The 14341-nt window shown below is 40.8% G+C and overlaps 1 protein-coding gene and 1 pseudogene across 1 annotated transcript in view; one reads left to right on the forward strand and one right to left on the reverse strand.

The window, feature by feature from the left end:
• CATSPERB (cation channel sperm associated auxiliary subunit beta) overlaps nt 1–14341 on the forward strand; it is a 105828-nt gene that overhangs the window by 12645 nt on the left and 78842 nt on the right. The window contains exons 5-6 of the mRNA XM_008698580.1: nt 6177–6272; nt 10011–10160. Of these exons, the coding sequence (XP_008696802.1) occupies nt 6177–6272; nt 10011–10160 (246 nt within the window). The remainder of the gene's footprint in view (nt 1–6176; nt 6273–10010; nt 10161–14341) is intronic.
• LOC121105238 lies at nt 4327–5361 on the reverse strand (annotated as a pseudogene).

The raw sequence follows: 14341 nt of genomic DNA on the forward strand, positions 1-14341 counted from the left end.
ATTCATCCAGAAATAGAGGTAATTTCATTTCTTCCTTTCCAGTATGTATTCATTTATTTCTTTTTCTTGCCTTATTTGTAGTGGTAGGACCTTCAGTACCATGTTGAATAGGAATGGTAAGAGGACTTCTTGGCCTTACTTCCAAATCTTTCATCATTACATATGATGTTACTGTAGGTATTTTGTAGATGCCCTTTATCATGTTAAGGAAGTTCCCTTCTATTCCTAGTTTGCTGAGTTTTGATCATGAATTGGTGCTGAAATTTGTTAAATGCTCTTTCTGCATCTGTTAAGAAAATAAGGATTTTTCTCTTCAGTCTGTTGATATGGTGGATTTCATCAATTCATGTTTGAATTTTGAGCTAGCCTTGCAATCTTGGTTATGATGTATTATCCTTTTTATATATGGTTGCACTCATTTGGCTAGTAGGTTCTTGTGGCTGTCAGTCTGGAGTTTTATTTTCTCCTAAGGTCTTTCTCTCCTTTTGGTATCTGGTGATGCTATCGTTGTAAAATGATTTGCTCTGCTGTTCAGTTGCTGCTACCGAATGCCAGGGGGGCGCTCAGCTTTAAGCTGAAAAAGGACATGCAGGGCTTTGGGGAGGAGTCGAGGTAGCCCAGCACAAGTGATAACATCCAGGAGTTCTTACGGAGCCTCAGATGTGTTAGAATCTTCATCACCCTGGGAAACGTCTTCGTGATATCCTGAAGGATCAAGTTGTTTGGTTCTTGAGCCCCAGGTATGGAACTAGGAACGCACCTGCCCAGATGCCGAGTCTCCATCGCTCCATTCCTGAGGACTTCAAGAATGTTTTTGACTGGGAAACCACTGATCTGCCCAGAATGCCGAAGCTCACGGGAGGGAGAGGGCGGAGAATGTTCGGCAAGATGCATAAGGTTTCCCAGCCACGCTGCTTTTCTTTTCAAAGGTATTTTCACTTTGGTCTCTGAATTGAAATGCTGTCTACTTAAGGAGTTTCAGGCAGGCTTAAATAAGGGGCTGTGATAACATTGCATTCCCCGTAGATAAAAGAACATGTTTAAATCATTTATATTGTATTGGAAGTCAGGCTTTCGCTAGAAACCTGTTTCTGGATATTTCTTGGTTTATTTTTAATAGCCAGCTTTTGGGTTCAAACTATACAGATTTTTTAAAAAGATTTTTACGTATTTATTTTAGAGGGAGGGAGAGAGAGAGAGCGAGTGAGCTCTGCGTGCGCTAGCATGGGGGGGGGGAAGAGCAGAGGGAGAAAGAGTCCCAAACAGACTGCACTGAAAACAGAGCCCATCCCCTGGCAACCCCATGACCCTGAGATCAGGACCTGAGCCAAAACCGAGAGTCCCTCACTCGACCGACTCTGCCACCCAGGTGCCCCAAATTATACAGATTTTCAAAAATCATTTTCATCCAGGAATCTGGGCAGAAATGTTGGCTTTTTAGTTTTGATTCATGCTCTTTACTGGACAGTGTTTATGAATAATGAACAAGCTCATTGTTGCTGGGTCTGACAGCACTGCTGGGACCAGCAAGGGGCCGTGTGTCCAAATCTCCCCGCCCCACCATCCAGATGGGCTCTGCTTGACAGCTTGGTGCAGCTGGGGTCATCCCCAGGACTTTGAGGGTGAACATTCCCATGGAAGAGAGACGCAGAACAGCAGGGGCAGACGAGAATGCTATGAGAAATTTCGCCTTGTCTTGAGGCCTTCTGTTAAATAAAAGTAACTTCGGGAGCTATTAATTGTCTAATTGCTAGAATGATGGTATTGTGACTTCTGAAAGCTGGTGTTTGTGGGTCTGCTTTTCAAGAGGGTGATTTCAAGGTTGAAAAACAATGAGCCTCATTCTAGGAAATACGGCACTTTGCACAGAAGTTGCTTTGAAACGGAGTCCTCGTGTAATTGCCAAAATGAGATACGGGTGACCTGCTTGGAACCTGCCCCCCCACCCTCCCACCCCACAGAGCTGCATGCGTTTGTTTGTTGTGGTTTTTTGAAATCCTGACTTGCAGGTAAACCTGGTGGGAAGGAAAAGTAAGTACACAGACTTTTAGAACTAAGTAACCCTGAACATAGCAGATTTCTCACATGAGAAATAGACAAGTACATAAACAGATAAATATGAGGAAGAGTCCGTCCTATGTTATGGAAAAGATTTTATAGTATCACCCTTTCATTGAATGTTTGGTGGGATTCTTCAGGCCAGTGAAAACATCTAGGCCTGGAGTTTTTTTCTTTGTGAGAAAGCTTTTCACCACAAATTCCGTTTCCTTAATAGATATGGGCATACTCAGGTTTTCTATTTTTTGTTAAGTGTGTTTTGGCAGTTTGCGTCTTTCAAGGAACTTTTCCATTTCATCTACAGTCTTGAATTTATGACACAAGAGCTGTTTGTGATATTCTTTTATTTTCCTTAGAATAGGGAGTCTGCAGTGATGTTCCCCATTTCACCTCTAAAATGACTTATTTGTACATTTTTTTCTTCTTGAGTAGTCTGACAAGTTCATTAGTTTTATAGACCCCTTCAAAGAAATATCTTTTGATTTCATTGATTGTGAATATTGTTTTCCTGTCCTTTATTTCATTGACCTTTACTTTTATTATTCTACTTACTTTTGGTTGAATTTACTGCTTTTTTCCTAGTTTCTTAAATTGGGAGCCTTTAGATTAGGGGTCAGCAAACTACACGTTTGGCCGGCAGCCTGTGTTTGTAAACGAAGTTTGGAACACATCCATGTTCATTAATTTCCGTGTTTGCTGTGGCTGCTTTTGCACTATGATGGCAGAGTTAAAGTGTCGTGACAGAGACCATACGGCCCATAAAGCCCAAAGTATTTACTACTGGACTCTGCAGAGGGCTGTTACTATCTTTATCTTGCTTCAGATAAGGGGTTCATTTCTTTTATTCACTATAAATATTTTCCTGCTATATATTTCTCTCTAGCACTGCTTTATCTGCATCTCCTAAATTTTGATTTGGTTGTGTTTTCATTTTCTTTCAGTTCAAAATATATTCTAATTCACCACGCTTTCTCTTTGACCTGTGGTTATTTAGAAGTATGTTGTAAGCATTGCATGGTGCACTGGGTGTTATACACAAGTAATGAATCATGGAACTTTACATCAAAAACTAGGGATGTACTGTATGGTGACTAACATAATAAAAAATATATTATTAAAAAAAAAGTATGTTGTAAGATGTCCAAATATTTGGGGATTTTCCAGATATCTTTGTTATCGATTTTTTTTCTAGATTAATTCTGTGTTCTGAGAACATATTTCATACGATAATTTGTTAAGGTGTTTCCTATGAGCTGTTTGGTGCATCTTCCGTGAGCACCTGAAGAAGGTATTTACTCCACTCTTCTCAGCTGGAGCGCTCTGTAAATGCTGGTTAGCTCAGTCGGCTGATAGTGTTCAGCTTTTCTTCATTCTTCGTGCTTTTTGTCAATTGTGACAGGAGTGTTCAAATATCCCACTACAGTTGTGGATTTTTAAATTTCTCTTTTCAGTTTTATCGGCCTCTGATTCATGTATTTTGAACCCCTTGTTAAGCAGGTACACGTTTACAGGTGTCACACCTTTTTAGTGAATCGATCCCTTTGTCAGATGCGTTGCCCCTCTTTATTCCTGATACTCCCTCCATCTGAAATCTTCTTTGTCGGAGATTGATACAGCCCCTACAGCTATCTGTGAATTCGTGTTTGCCTAACGTATCTTTTTTCACACTCTTGGCTTGTTTTCCCAAGACAACCTTTAGAGCACATTAGTCAACAGAGTGGAAGCATGCAAATGAATTTTGAAATAAAACCGAGGCATCAGTAAGTAAGATCTGACACAAATGTACTGATGCCTCCCACTGAGAATACAATCAGATGGAGGGAGTCAGAAATTTAAATCCAAGAGTGGAGGAGGGATGCCTGTGAGGGGGGAAGGACCCTGGGACCGAATTACCAAGGCAGACTCAGCTGATGTCTTTAACCTCCAGATGCCTCCGGCGCTTACTGGTGGTTTGAGACAAGCATGGCCAGGGGTCACAAAGAGCAACGGGAGGTATCTGCTGTGTCAGGAATGCGGGAGAAGTTCAAAATGCTGTAAAGATTGTGGACACTCAACTCTAACAACAAGGTGGGAAGTATGAGGTCACAAGATCTGTAGGGAGGCTCTGTGCTCTTCTGTGTCAGGCACCAAGCACACTGCAGCAAGATTTGGTGAAAAATTACTCAGGTTACTAGTTTCGTGGAGGAGCTGGGGCTGTAGGGACTCCATGGAAAGCAACCGGCTGGTCTAAGCCAAAACAAACATTCAAGCACTGGAGTAGCTATGGTGCTATTTTTCCAAGTGGGATACCATCACCTTGGTTGCTGATCTAATGGGCAAGTCTTCTTTATCCAAAGTACCTAGGGTCTTAACAGCCAGATATCCCTGTTCCCTAGAACTCTTCATGCAGTTCTGTTGTTCTCACTGAGTTCTTGCACGGCATCTGAAGCACATGTGAGGGTACACCCACTGCCTGACGAGGTTTGTTTGGGGCTTTGCCGTTGAACTCTTCCACTTCCAGCTTTTGAACTCTTCCAATGACCAGCTAGCCCTGTTTTGCACAATTTTTGGCTGCTTCATATACATCCTTCATTCTATTAGCCACATCGCAGGTGGGATTAATATTTCTTTATGTTTAGGATGAGCAAGATTAGTATTACCACCAAACAGAAGTGTGTGCTGGTTAATACTCATGTGGAAAGAGATGCAGTAGATATAAAACCAATCCAGAAAATAATTGGATGTTACTGTTAATAAAGATTTGAATCCATGCTTTTCCTTGTATTCAGTCACTCCAAATACCATCATAGGAACCACACCATTTCTGACTTCAGTCAGAACTCACAGAGAGTTATTCAAGACCTGTGGATCCTCAGGGCTCTTCATATTTTAAAAGTCAAAGATAGTTAATGCACATACCATCTTTGAAGCCGTCCCACTGAAGGCCAATTAAGTCATATATCAGAAGATTGACTTCTCTTCTTGGGTTAGCCAGTCACACGGGAAGCTCCTTTATAGAAACCTATATGATGTTTTCTCACACCGTTATCTTTCGTAAAGTCCAGCAATTGCTTGATGGAAAATAGTGACAGCAAGAAGCACAAATATCACTTGATCTACTCAGGAACCAGCTGCTTTAGAGCCACTGGGAGGAGGCATAGTCTCCCTAGAGTGGTGCACAGACCCAACTAGATGCCTGGGTATACATGAATGCCTGTGCAGCCAAGGCGTTTGGGTCAGGCATGTTTTTCATGAGTGTGCCCTGATTTTAGCCTCAGCCTTGGCCCATGTCCTAAGAGCTCCCAAGCTGAGTTCACCACCCATGGCTTCCCCAGGCTGCACCCATTCGTTTACTTTTAACTCACCAATGCCTTTATAAATATTTAAGGTGGGTTTCTTGTAAATAGCATATAAAGTTCAGTCTTGATTTTTACATCTACTCTGGAATCTATCTTTTAATTGGTATTTTTAGACCATGTACATTTAATGTAATTGTTGATTTGGCTGCATTGAAACCTGTCATCAGGCTATTTTCTATTTGTTCCATCTCTTCTCTACTTTTCTTTTTCTGTCATTTATATTATGTTTTATTCCATTTTATCTCCACTATTGGCTTATTAATTATACCTTTAACTTTTTTTAGTGTTGCCTTACAAGTTACACTGTATGTTTTAATTAATCATGGTCTACTTTAAAATAGTAGTATACACATGAGGTGTCATCATTTGCTTTTTAAGCCAGAACAGCTCTTGGAGAAAAATTATGATCTAAAATATTATCCAGGGGCACCTGGGTGGCTCAGTCAGTTAAGGGTGCAACTCTTGGTCTCAGCTCAGGTCTTGATCTCAGGGTCATGAGTTCAAGCCCCACATTGGGTGTGGAGTCTACTTTAAAAAAATTAATTAAGTTAAATTAAATATTATCTGGATTTATGCTGTGGTAGTAAGACCACTTCATAATTCTTTTACTTATTTTACCATCAAAATGTCTGTAGGAAAAACATGGGAAACCTTATATATTAATGCAGTCAAAATGATTGGGAAATGAACATTAATGTTGTTGGTCATGTTTATAAAGCCTTAAATATCATCAACTCAGCATACAAAAAAAATGGCTGATTATTTGCCTTTTGTTTTCAGATATTGCAGCTGTAGAAGAATGGTTAGTAAGGATCACTTTACAACATGGATTAAATATTTATACTACTGAAGGAACACTATTGGATAATGTTCGAGGTAAATGCCAACAGATAAAAGTAAAATAGAACTCATAATATTCTTTCAACAAACATTGTAACCTACTATATGCCAGACTCTGTGCTAAGTCCTAAAGAGAGAGAGAAAGAGAGAGAGATGAACATTACCCTCCAAGAATGACAAAGAATTAAATACAGATGGTTAATTGTTAATAGAGGTCTGTAAAGAGTGCTACAGAAATATGGAAATATATCTTTTTCTATAGCCATGTTGGGGTCATAATAAACAATGGCTCTATAAAGTTAGTTTTTGCATCTTCTAAAAACATGTTATAGAAGATAATGTTCATTGCATTACAGTCTTTATGGTGACTATCAGCAAAAAATTCTTGCTCATTCTTTGTTAGAACATTTACATTTTTTTCCATGAAAAACTGGTTGTTTTAAGGTTATGAACACTGAGTGATAAGATTGTCTAGACTTCTCTTTTCCAATTGTCTGATTTATAGTCCAATTTTCAGATCATCTGTAGCAATATAATATAAAATTTTTTTAAAGTCCTCATTCCTGGACCTTGTACTCATCTGTCCTCACCTTCCTTTAAAAAAAAAAAAAGTTTTTATTTACATTCATTAACATACAGTGTAATATAAGTTTCAGGTCCTTTTTACTTTTACTCTTTTGCTCCCACTTTGATTTGGTGCTATGTAGAATGCAGAGTAAAAATAAAGAAATATTACAGTTTATGGAAAGAATTTCCTGGGTAGCTTTAACCATCCAACCATGTGCCAATTAAAATCAGACCTCTGCAAGTGGAGCTAGGCATCTGTAATTAAAAAGAAAAAATATCCCCACAGGTGATTCTGATGTGCAGAGGATTAAGAACAGCTCTAGAGAAAAGGTTGCATATGTGCCAAGAGACACCTGAAAATCTATTTAATTCAGTATTATTTGTAATAGGAGAAATGAGAAACAACATAAATGTCCATCAGTAGGGGAAAAGACAGATACCTGTAGTGTATTCTGTGAAAACGAAGGAAATGGACCCACATATATTATCAAGAACAGGAATCAAAGCATTGAAAGAAAAATCAAGGTTCAGAATAGAATAGGAGAACATTTACTTAAAATTCAGAAAATGCATAAAGCAATGCTATATATACTGTTCATGGGTACTTACATATTGTAGTAAAAATATAAACATGTGGATTAGAAGTAGATGCAGCAATTTCATGATAATGGTTGCATTTGGAGAGGATTTGGGGATGGGGCCATAAGGGGGCAGAGATATCTTCAATCATATCTCTATTGTTTTATTTCTTTAACCAAAATTAAAATATCTGAGACAAAAATGACAAAATTGTGCTTTCTTATTTTGTCATTGTGTCCAAATTTTTTAAAAATAGTGAGTCATTATCTGACTGCAATTGCAAGCTTTTCGAGACTGATATTTTGAAGTCCTGTGCTAGCTATGTTTAAGTACTAAGATAACAATATATAATTATTTCCATTTTTTAAAAAAAATTTGAAATATGAGTCATTTACATATTGAAATGGACCCAGAATATTATATACTGCATTAAAATTTTAGTGTACACTTATTTAGAATGAATGAAAGTACTGTGGTAGCAAAGAGCTTCGCAAGTTAGTTGCTGTTAAAGGTTCCAGATGCAGACATGAGATTCGTCTGTTTGAGCAACTGAAAGGAGGCCAGTGATGTGAACGCACAGTAAATGACAGAGTGGCTTAGAGTAAGTTTGGAGAAGCTGCCAAGGAGCATGGTAAGAAGTGCGGGTTTTATTTTAATTATAATGAAAAGCTGTTCGAGTGTTTTAAGCAGGAGAGTGACAAATTCGGATTTATGCTTTCTCAATGGATCGTTTTGGCTGTTGTGCAGAGAATGGATCGTTGGAGAAGAATGGCAAGAATGGAAAAAAAAAAAAAAAAGTTTGGTTAGCAGTTGTTGCCCTGGTCCACTTGGAAGGTGGTCCAGAGGATGTGGGCTGGGGGATTAGTGGTGGAGATGGCGAGGACTAAGAGTCTTTAGCATTCGTTTTGGAAGTAGAGCTGGTAGGGCTTCCTGGCAGACTGGGGGTGAAGGAGACAGAAGCATTAGGATGAATCCTAGATTTCTTATTGAGCAATCAAGTGGGCGATGGTCTCATTTCCTGAAATGCTGAAGACACTGGGGAGAAAGCCTGAGAAGTGGCAATTAAGGGTTAAAGTTAGGGTTATAGCAGGAGCTCTTTATTCATTACTAACTTAAAAGAGATGTTTAAAAATATGGCCCTACTTCCTAATCTCCAATCCACACCCTAGACCACTCCACTACAACTGTTCCTAATCACAGGCACTCGTCCCCTTTCACATGGGTCACTTTTCTGTCTCCTTCTTGGCTTCTCGGTAATAGTCAAGACTTTTAATCACTCCCTCATTCTAGAGTATTTAAAATACAGTATCTGACTTTAAGGAGCTCGTACATAAGTAAAGAAAAGGTGTTTTCAACTCAGTGCAATCATGCCCTGGATACAAGGTTCAATCTCCCTGTCCTCTAAGATGGTTATTAACTGCCTGCATAGACATGCTATACCCTGGAGAGTCAGCTGCCATACCCCAAATTTCTTTGAATTTCAGAGTGAATTAGTTTGGTTATAAATTGTATCTCTTTCCATTGTAAGCTACACTGTGTCAACCCAGATGGAAACTTAGCTCCATTTCTTGCTTTGCACAAAGTGAAAAATACATCACTTAAAGTTTTAGGGTTTTGTAGCAGATTTGGGGGAGAGGGTGAAGATTTACATTGTAGAAATATAAACAGCTAAAGAATTGATTATTAGATATCTCTTTTTAAAAGTACTTTGACTGTTTTTGAAATTCAGACAGCAGTATTTTGTCAAATTGCCCTGGCTTGCTGTTTGTACTCCCTTGTCTCATTTTTTCAGAGGAAAAAAAAATCCTCCCATTTTCTTATCATTAACCTTTAACTTCATCCAGCTCCAACCCTTTGCATGCATATCCAAGAATAGATCGCTGGGTTGAAGGGTAGAACGTGTCCACCTCTGATTGATTTTTCCCTTGTAATCCCAGCCCAACTTCTGTGTCTCTTCCAGAAATCCCTCTCAGTGTCTCGGCCACTAATGATACCTTTCCCTGTCCTCTATTGGTATTCTGGATTTATTCTGATTATTCTATATCTGCTGCCGTGTCAATGGAATTGGAAGAAGAGAACAAAAAGTGAATGTGTAGTGTGAGCTGTTGAAGCAGAAGTTGTTCTCTGAATTATAAATGTCCTGTGATCCCACAATTCCATTTCTAGGGATAGGTCCTAGCCTATTGTACTATAGCCAATTGTACTTTCCAAAGATGGTCAAAGCTGTGTCTCCCATCCCACAGGCTCTTCTATGGTAGTGACTGTGCTGGGCCCGCATCAAGGGCGGTTAGACCTCATTCCTTCCACTCTGGAAAATAAGAGCCAACCTACTTCTTAACTGATGAAGGGTGAGGTAATACACCCATTTTGGGGGACAATCGCATAGGCCCTTTGTATAGTTCTTTTAAAACCCTTAAAGGAGGGCACTTGTGATGAGCACTGGGTGATGTACAGAAGTGTTAAGTCACTAAATTCTACACCTGAAACAAATATTACACTCTATGTTAACTAACTGGAATAAAAAGAACAACTTGAGAAAACAAAAGAAAAAACTCTGAAAGGAAACCAGTAACGTTCCCTTTTCAAGACTGCTGCCACAATTTAAACACCTAAATTTGATTTCTGCAGAACCTATTCTTCAGTGGGATCTTGGGACTCTAATGACAAAAAATGACATCACCAAAGTCTACCCATATGTGGTCGATCTCAAAGTGGCAAAGTGTCCCTGTGCCAATGACGTAGCATTACTTGGCTTCATTTTGAATACAACATATAATGGTAAGTTCGCAGCTTTACTCAAAGTTGGAGGTGAAGTTTTGTATTTTGTAACAGTGATGTTTCACTGGTAGAGCAAGTTGGATGTATAGACCTAGGGGAGTAAAACTGTTTTCTAGAAATACCTGTGACTTTACTTTTCGTCACTTCCCCTTGTCTACCTGCAGGTGTGACTTTTGGCCATGTTCATAGTGACTGTAGCATCTCTCCTAATTTCACATATCCCCTGCCACCTCCTAATATGTTACTTCTTCTCTGAAATTATTCATTGCATTTCCAGTCCACCTGCTATTCCTGTGTAAATAGGTATCATGTTGTAAGGCCTCATAACATTATTTTATTATGTATATGTTTTTAGATTACTACCATAGTATTTAATAGCATCTTTACGCATTTCAACTGTTAATGTGTAATTGTAGTTGTTTTTCCTAGGTCATTGGTGACCTTCGAGCCCCCAGCCCAATGAATGAAAAGGGAAATAAAAGAACTAAAAGATAAGAAACAAAATTTTTCTTTGCACAGATAATATGTGCACCCCAAAATCCCAAAGAATCAGTAGCCAAACTATCAGAACAAATACAGAGTACTACAAAATTGAGGGATGAAATAACAACACATAAAAACCACTCCACCAAAGACTAAAGATTATAATTTTTAAAAATCCCATTCAGAAAGTAACAAACCCCAAAAGGTACCTAGGAATAAATGAAGAAACAAAAGAGTTGTGAGGCCTGTTGGACAGAAATTATAAAACTTTAATGAAGGTCAGGAAAAAGACTAAAATAAATATTTTATGTGCATGAACAGGAACGTCTACTATTGTGAAGTTGTTAATTCTCTCCAGATTTATCAGTCAGTTCAATACACTTCCAAGAAAAATTACAGCAGTATCTTGTGTGTATGTGTGGTAATTGACAGGCCAATCCCAGAATTCATGTGGGAGACTCAAACAATGTGAATAACAAAATTTTAAAGAAGAACAAAAACTTGCCCTACCATGACTTCTTATAAAGTAAGAGATTCAAACACTATGCTTTGGTACAGGGATAGGCAAATGGCTTTGCCCCAAACGTCTTTGAATTCCTAATGGCTTAGTCGTTTTGTGTTCTCTAGTTTTGAGAGCCTGCTTGTGCTGAATTAGTTTGGTTAGAAATTGTGTCTCTTCCCCCTCTGTGTCAACCAGATGGAAACTCAGCTCTTTTTCTAACCTTGTTCCATGGATGCCTGGCTAGGACCCTCTCCTTCTCTCTCTCCAAACCTGCCTTACTTCCCTGAGCCACAGGTGAGGAGCCATTCTCATCTCTCCTGCTCCATCCTGCCAGCGACGGAGAGTCACAGGAGAGAAGGAGCAGCCTCCACTCCTTGGGATCTCACTCAACCTCTCGAGAAAAGAAATAGCTTTAGTAACATTTCTCCCCCTAGCTGCCTTCCACTCTACTGAAGCAAAAACGAATCTCCTACAGGATCGAGCTGCCACTGCCTAAACTTGCAGTCCCTTTGCGAGGCCCTTGTCTGTCCCCACCCCACCCACCCACCTCCCCCATCCCACGCACCCAGCCCCAGCCCCCTGCCCCCGGCCTTCATACCACATGAGGTTAATAGTGGGAACAGGTCTCCAGGAGCCCCGTGGGTTCCAGTCTGGACTTGCTACCTGCCTTCCTCCTCTGTGAACTCCCAGCGCATCTGCCCTGCCTCTCATCCCAGTTTTGTCTGTCATCCCCGAAACCTAAGCTTCCTGGGTCACTTATGGTTCCTATCCCACACACTGCTCTGGACTTCCTTTAATTTGACCCAAACTTCTGTCCCTTTCCATCTACCCGGATCCATTCGTTGGCATTAGGGTTCTGTCTGCAGCAATCTCCCCCATACTGCTCATCTTTTCTCTGAATGGCCCCTTCACTTTGCTGCCCTAGAGAGTAAGCTGGCTGGTCCCAGTGACATCCCCTCTTAAATGCCTCTGCATGTCTCATGCTCAGGGGCGGGGTCATCATCCTTGCTCCTTGGGGCTACTTCTTAGTATTTACTTTGTCTTCCCTTCAAAACTCCCAGCTTCTTGGAACTCAGACTTTACCTCCCTGTAACTCCTCCTGGCTGCCTGCCTATGCTGACCTTCCTGTTACTCATACTCCCTTAGGGATGACTTCAGCCTCTGGACCCCTGCCTTCCTCTCCATGCTATTTTTGTCGCTTTCAGTGACCTCACCATCCCATGCAATACTCAACTTCGAGGACTCCTCTTCTCCAATGATCTTCCCCCATCTTCTATGGCCACATTCTGGACCTCATTGTCTCCAATAATGTTATTATCTGCAGAACCTCCGCCATGAGCATCTCACACTGCCTGCGACCTCCCCATTCTGTCAGTCTCTCCTTGCGCTCCTACTCTAGCACTGCTTTGAGTTCGCTGAGACTTTCTCTACTTCTCAACACCTTTAGTTTTCTCTTTACCCCCATAAGTTGCATAGCCCACTCTTATAGATACTACTGTAACTCCCCTGCCCTGCTCTGTCTTCCGTCCTCGTGCAGACCCAACTCTGGGTAAAACCACCTCTACTCCTGCACTGGAAGAATCGAAAGTTGCCTGAGAAAACACTGCACGTCGTTCTCACTTTCACATTCCACTGACTGGTCTCACTGTAAATTCATGATCACACATCTCAAGTGGGCACTCAGCCCTACCCAGAAATCCTGTCTGTCTTCGCTGGTATGTTTATTTTCCAACTCTGCAAAATGCCCTTATCTCACACCTCTTTCCCCCTCCTCCAACCTTCCCCTTTTCCCTCTCAGCTGTGATTTTACCTAATAGTTTATGTAGAGAACCAAGGTGGATCACAGGGAGCGCCCTCATTGTGGCACCTGCAAACCTGCCACTCCACTTGCGTTCATACTTGCACGCTTTGCCTTCTCACCTGTTGCATCGTGGGAAGTGTCTGCTGCTGTCAGAGCCACCCCAATCCTTGTTTGTCTGGATCCCATTCCCTGCAGCCATCCGAAGCACCTGGCGCCTGCGTCTATGCTGCAAGTGTCACCTTTCCCTCTGCACTGTCTGCTCTCCCTCCTTACTGGATTGGGTCCATTTGCATACAAACAAAACGTAATATCTCCTATCATAAGCATTTCTCTGTCCTCCTTCAAAGCAAAATTTATGGAAAGAGTTTTTTGTAGATGGCTTTCCATTTTCCACCTCCCCACTTTGTCTTCATGCCACTACGGATCAGTGTTTGGTTCTCGCCACTCTTCTGAGACGTTTCTTCCCAAGATCACCTGTAATCTCCCTGCGGTCAGTTTCAGCAGCCAATTCTTTTTTTTTTTTTTTTAAGGTTTATTTCTTTATTTATTTGAGAGAGAGAGAGGCAGAGCATACGTGTGAGCTGGGGGAAGGTCAGAGAAAGAGGGAGAAGGAGGAAGCAGACTCCTCCCTGAGCAGAACCTGCCCACGGGGTTCGATCTCACCACCCTGAGATCATGACCTGAGCCAAAATCAAGAGTCAGATGCTTAACAGACTGAGCCACCCAGGCGCCCCCAGCAGCCAATTCCTTATCCTCATTCTACTTTCTTTCCCAACAGCAGTTGATACAGTTGCCTAATCTCTCCTCAAACACTTTGTTCTCTCGGCCTTCTCGATACGGCCTTGGACTTTATTCCACCACATTAGTCACTCATTGGTTTTCTAGATGGGCTTCTAGTTGGTATGATCTTCTTAAGTATAAACCAAATTATGTCACTTCCGTGCATCAAACACCCAGTGGCTTCCTTTTGGCCATTAGAATACAATGCAAACTCTTCACAATGGTCTACGTCAGCTTCTGTAAGCCTGGGGTGCCGTGTGGTCCTTGTTATACAGCATGGCTCGTAACTTAATCTGAGTCTAGAAGTACTAACCAGAGTAAGGGATTTATTGCACTTCTTACTTCTCTATTAACTTTGTAGGGGTCTGGTCATGTGATATCACACGGGACAGCATTAGTCATCCCTACTTAGAATATAGGATAGTGTTATCTGTGGAAGGAGACTTAGTGCTTAGAAAGACAACACTTGTCGTTGGCTCTGCGCTCCCTTGAAAAAGTGAATGATAACAACACTTCCTGCTACATCTTTCCCCACATGGAAAACAGCTGAGAGTGAAAATACGCATTTCACAATATGAGCGGTCCTATATTCATCTTTGGGAAACAGAATATATG

Source organism: Ursus maritimus, unplaced genomic scaffold (assembly GCF_017311325.1).
Source record: "Ursus maritimus isolate PB19 unplaced genomic scaffold, ASM1731132v1 scaffold_25, whole genome shotgun sequence".
Taxonomy (NCBI): Eukaryota; Metazoa; Chordata; class Mammalia; order Carnivora; family Ursidae; genus Ursus; species Ursus maritimus.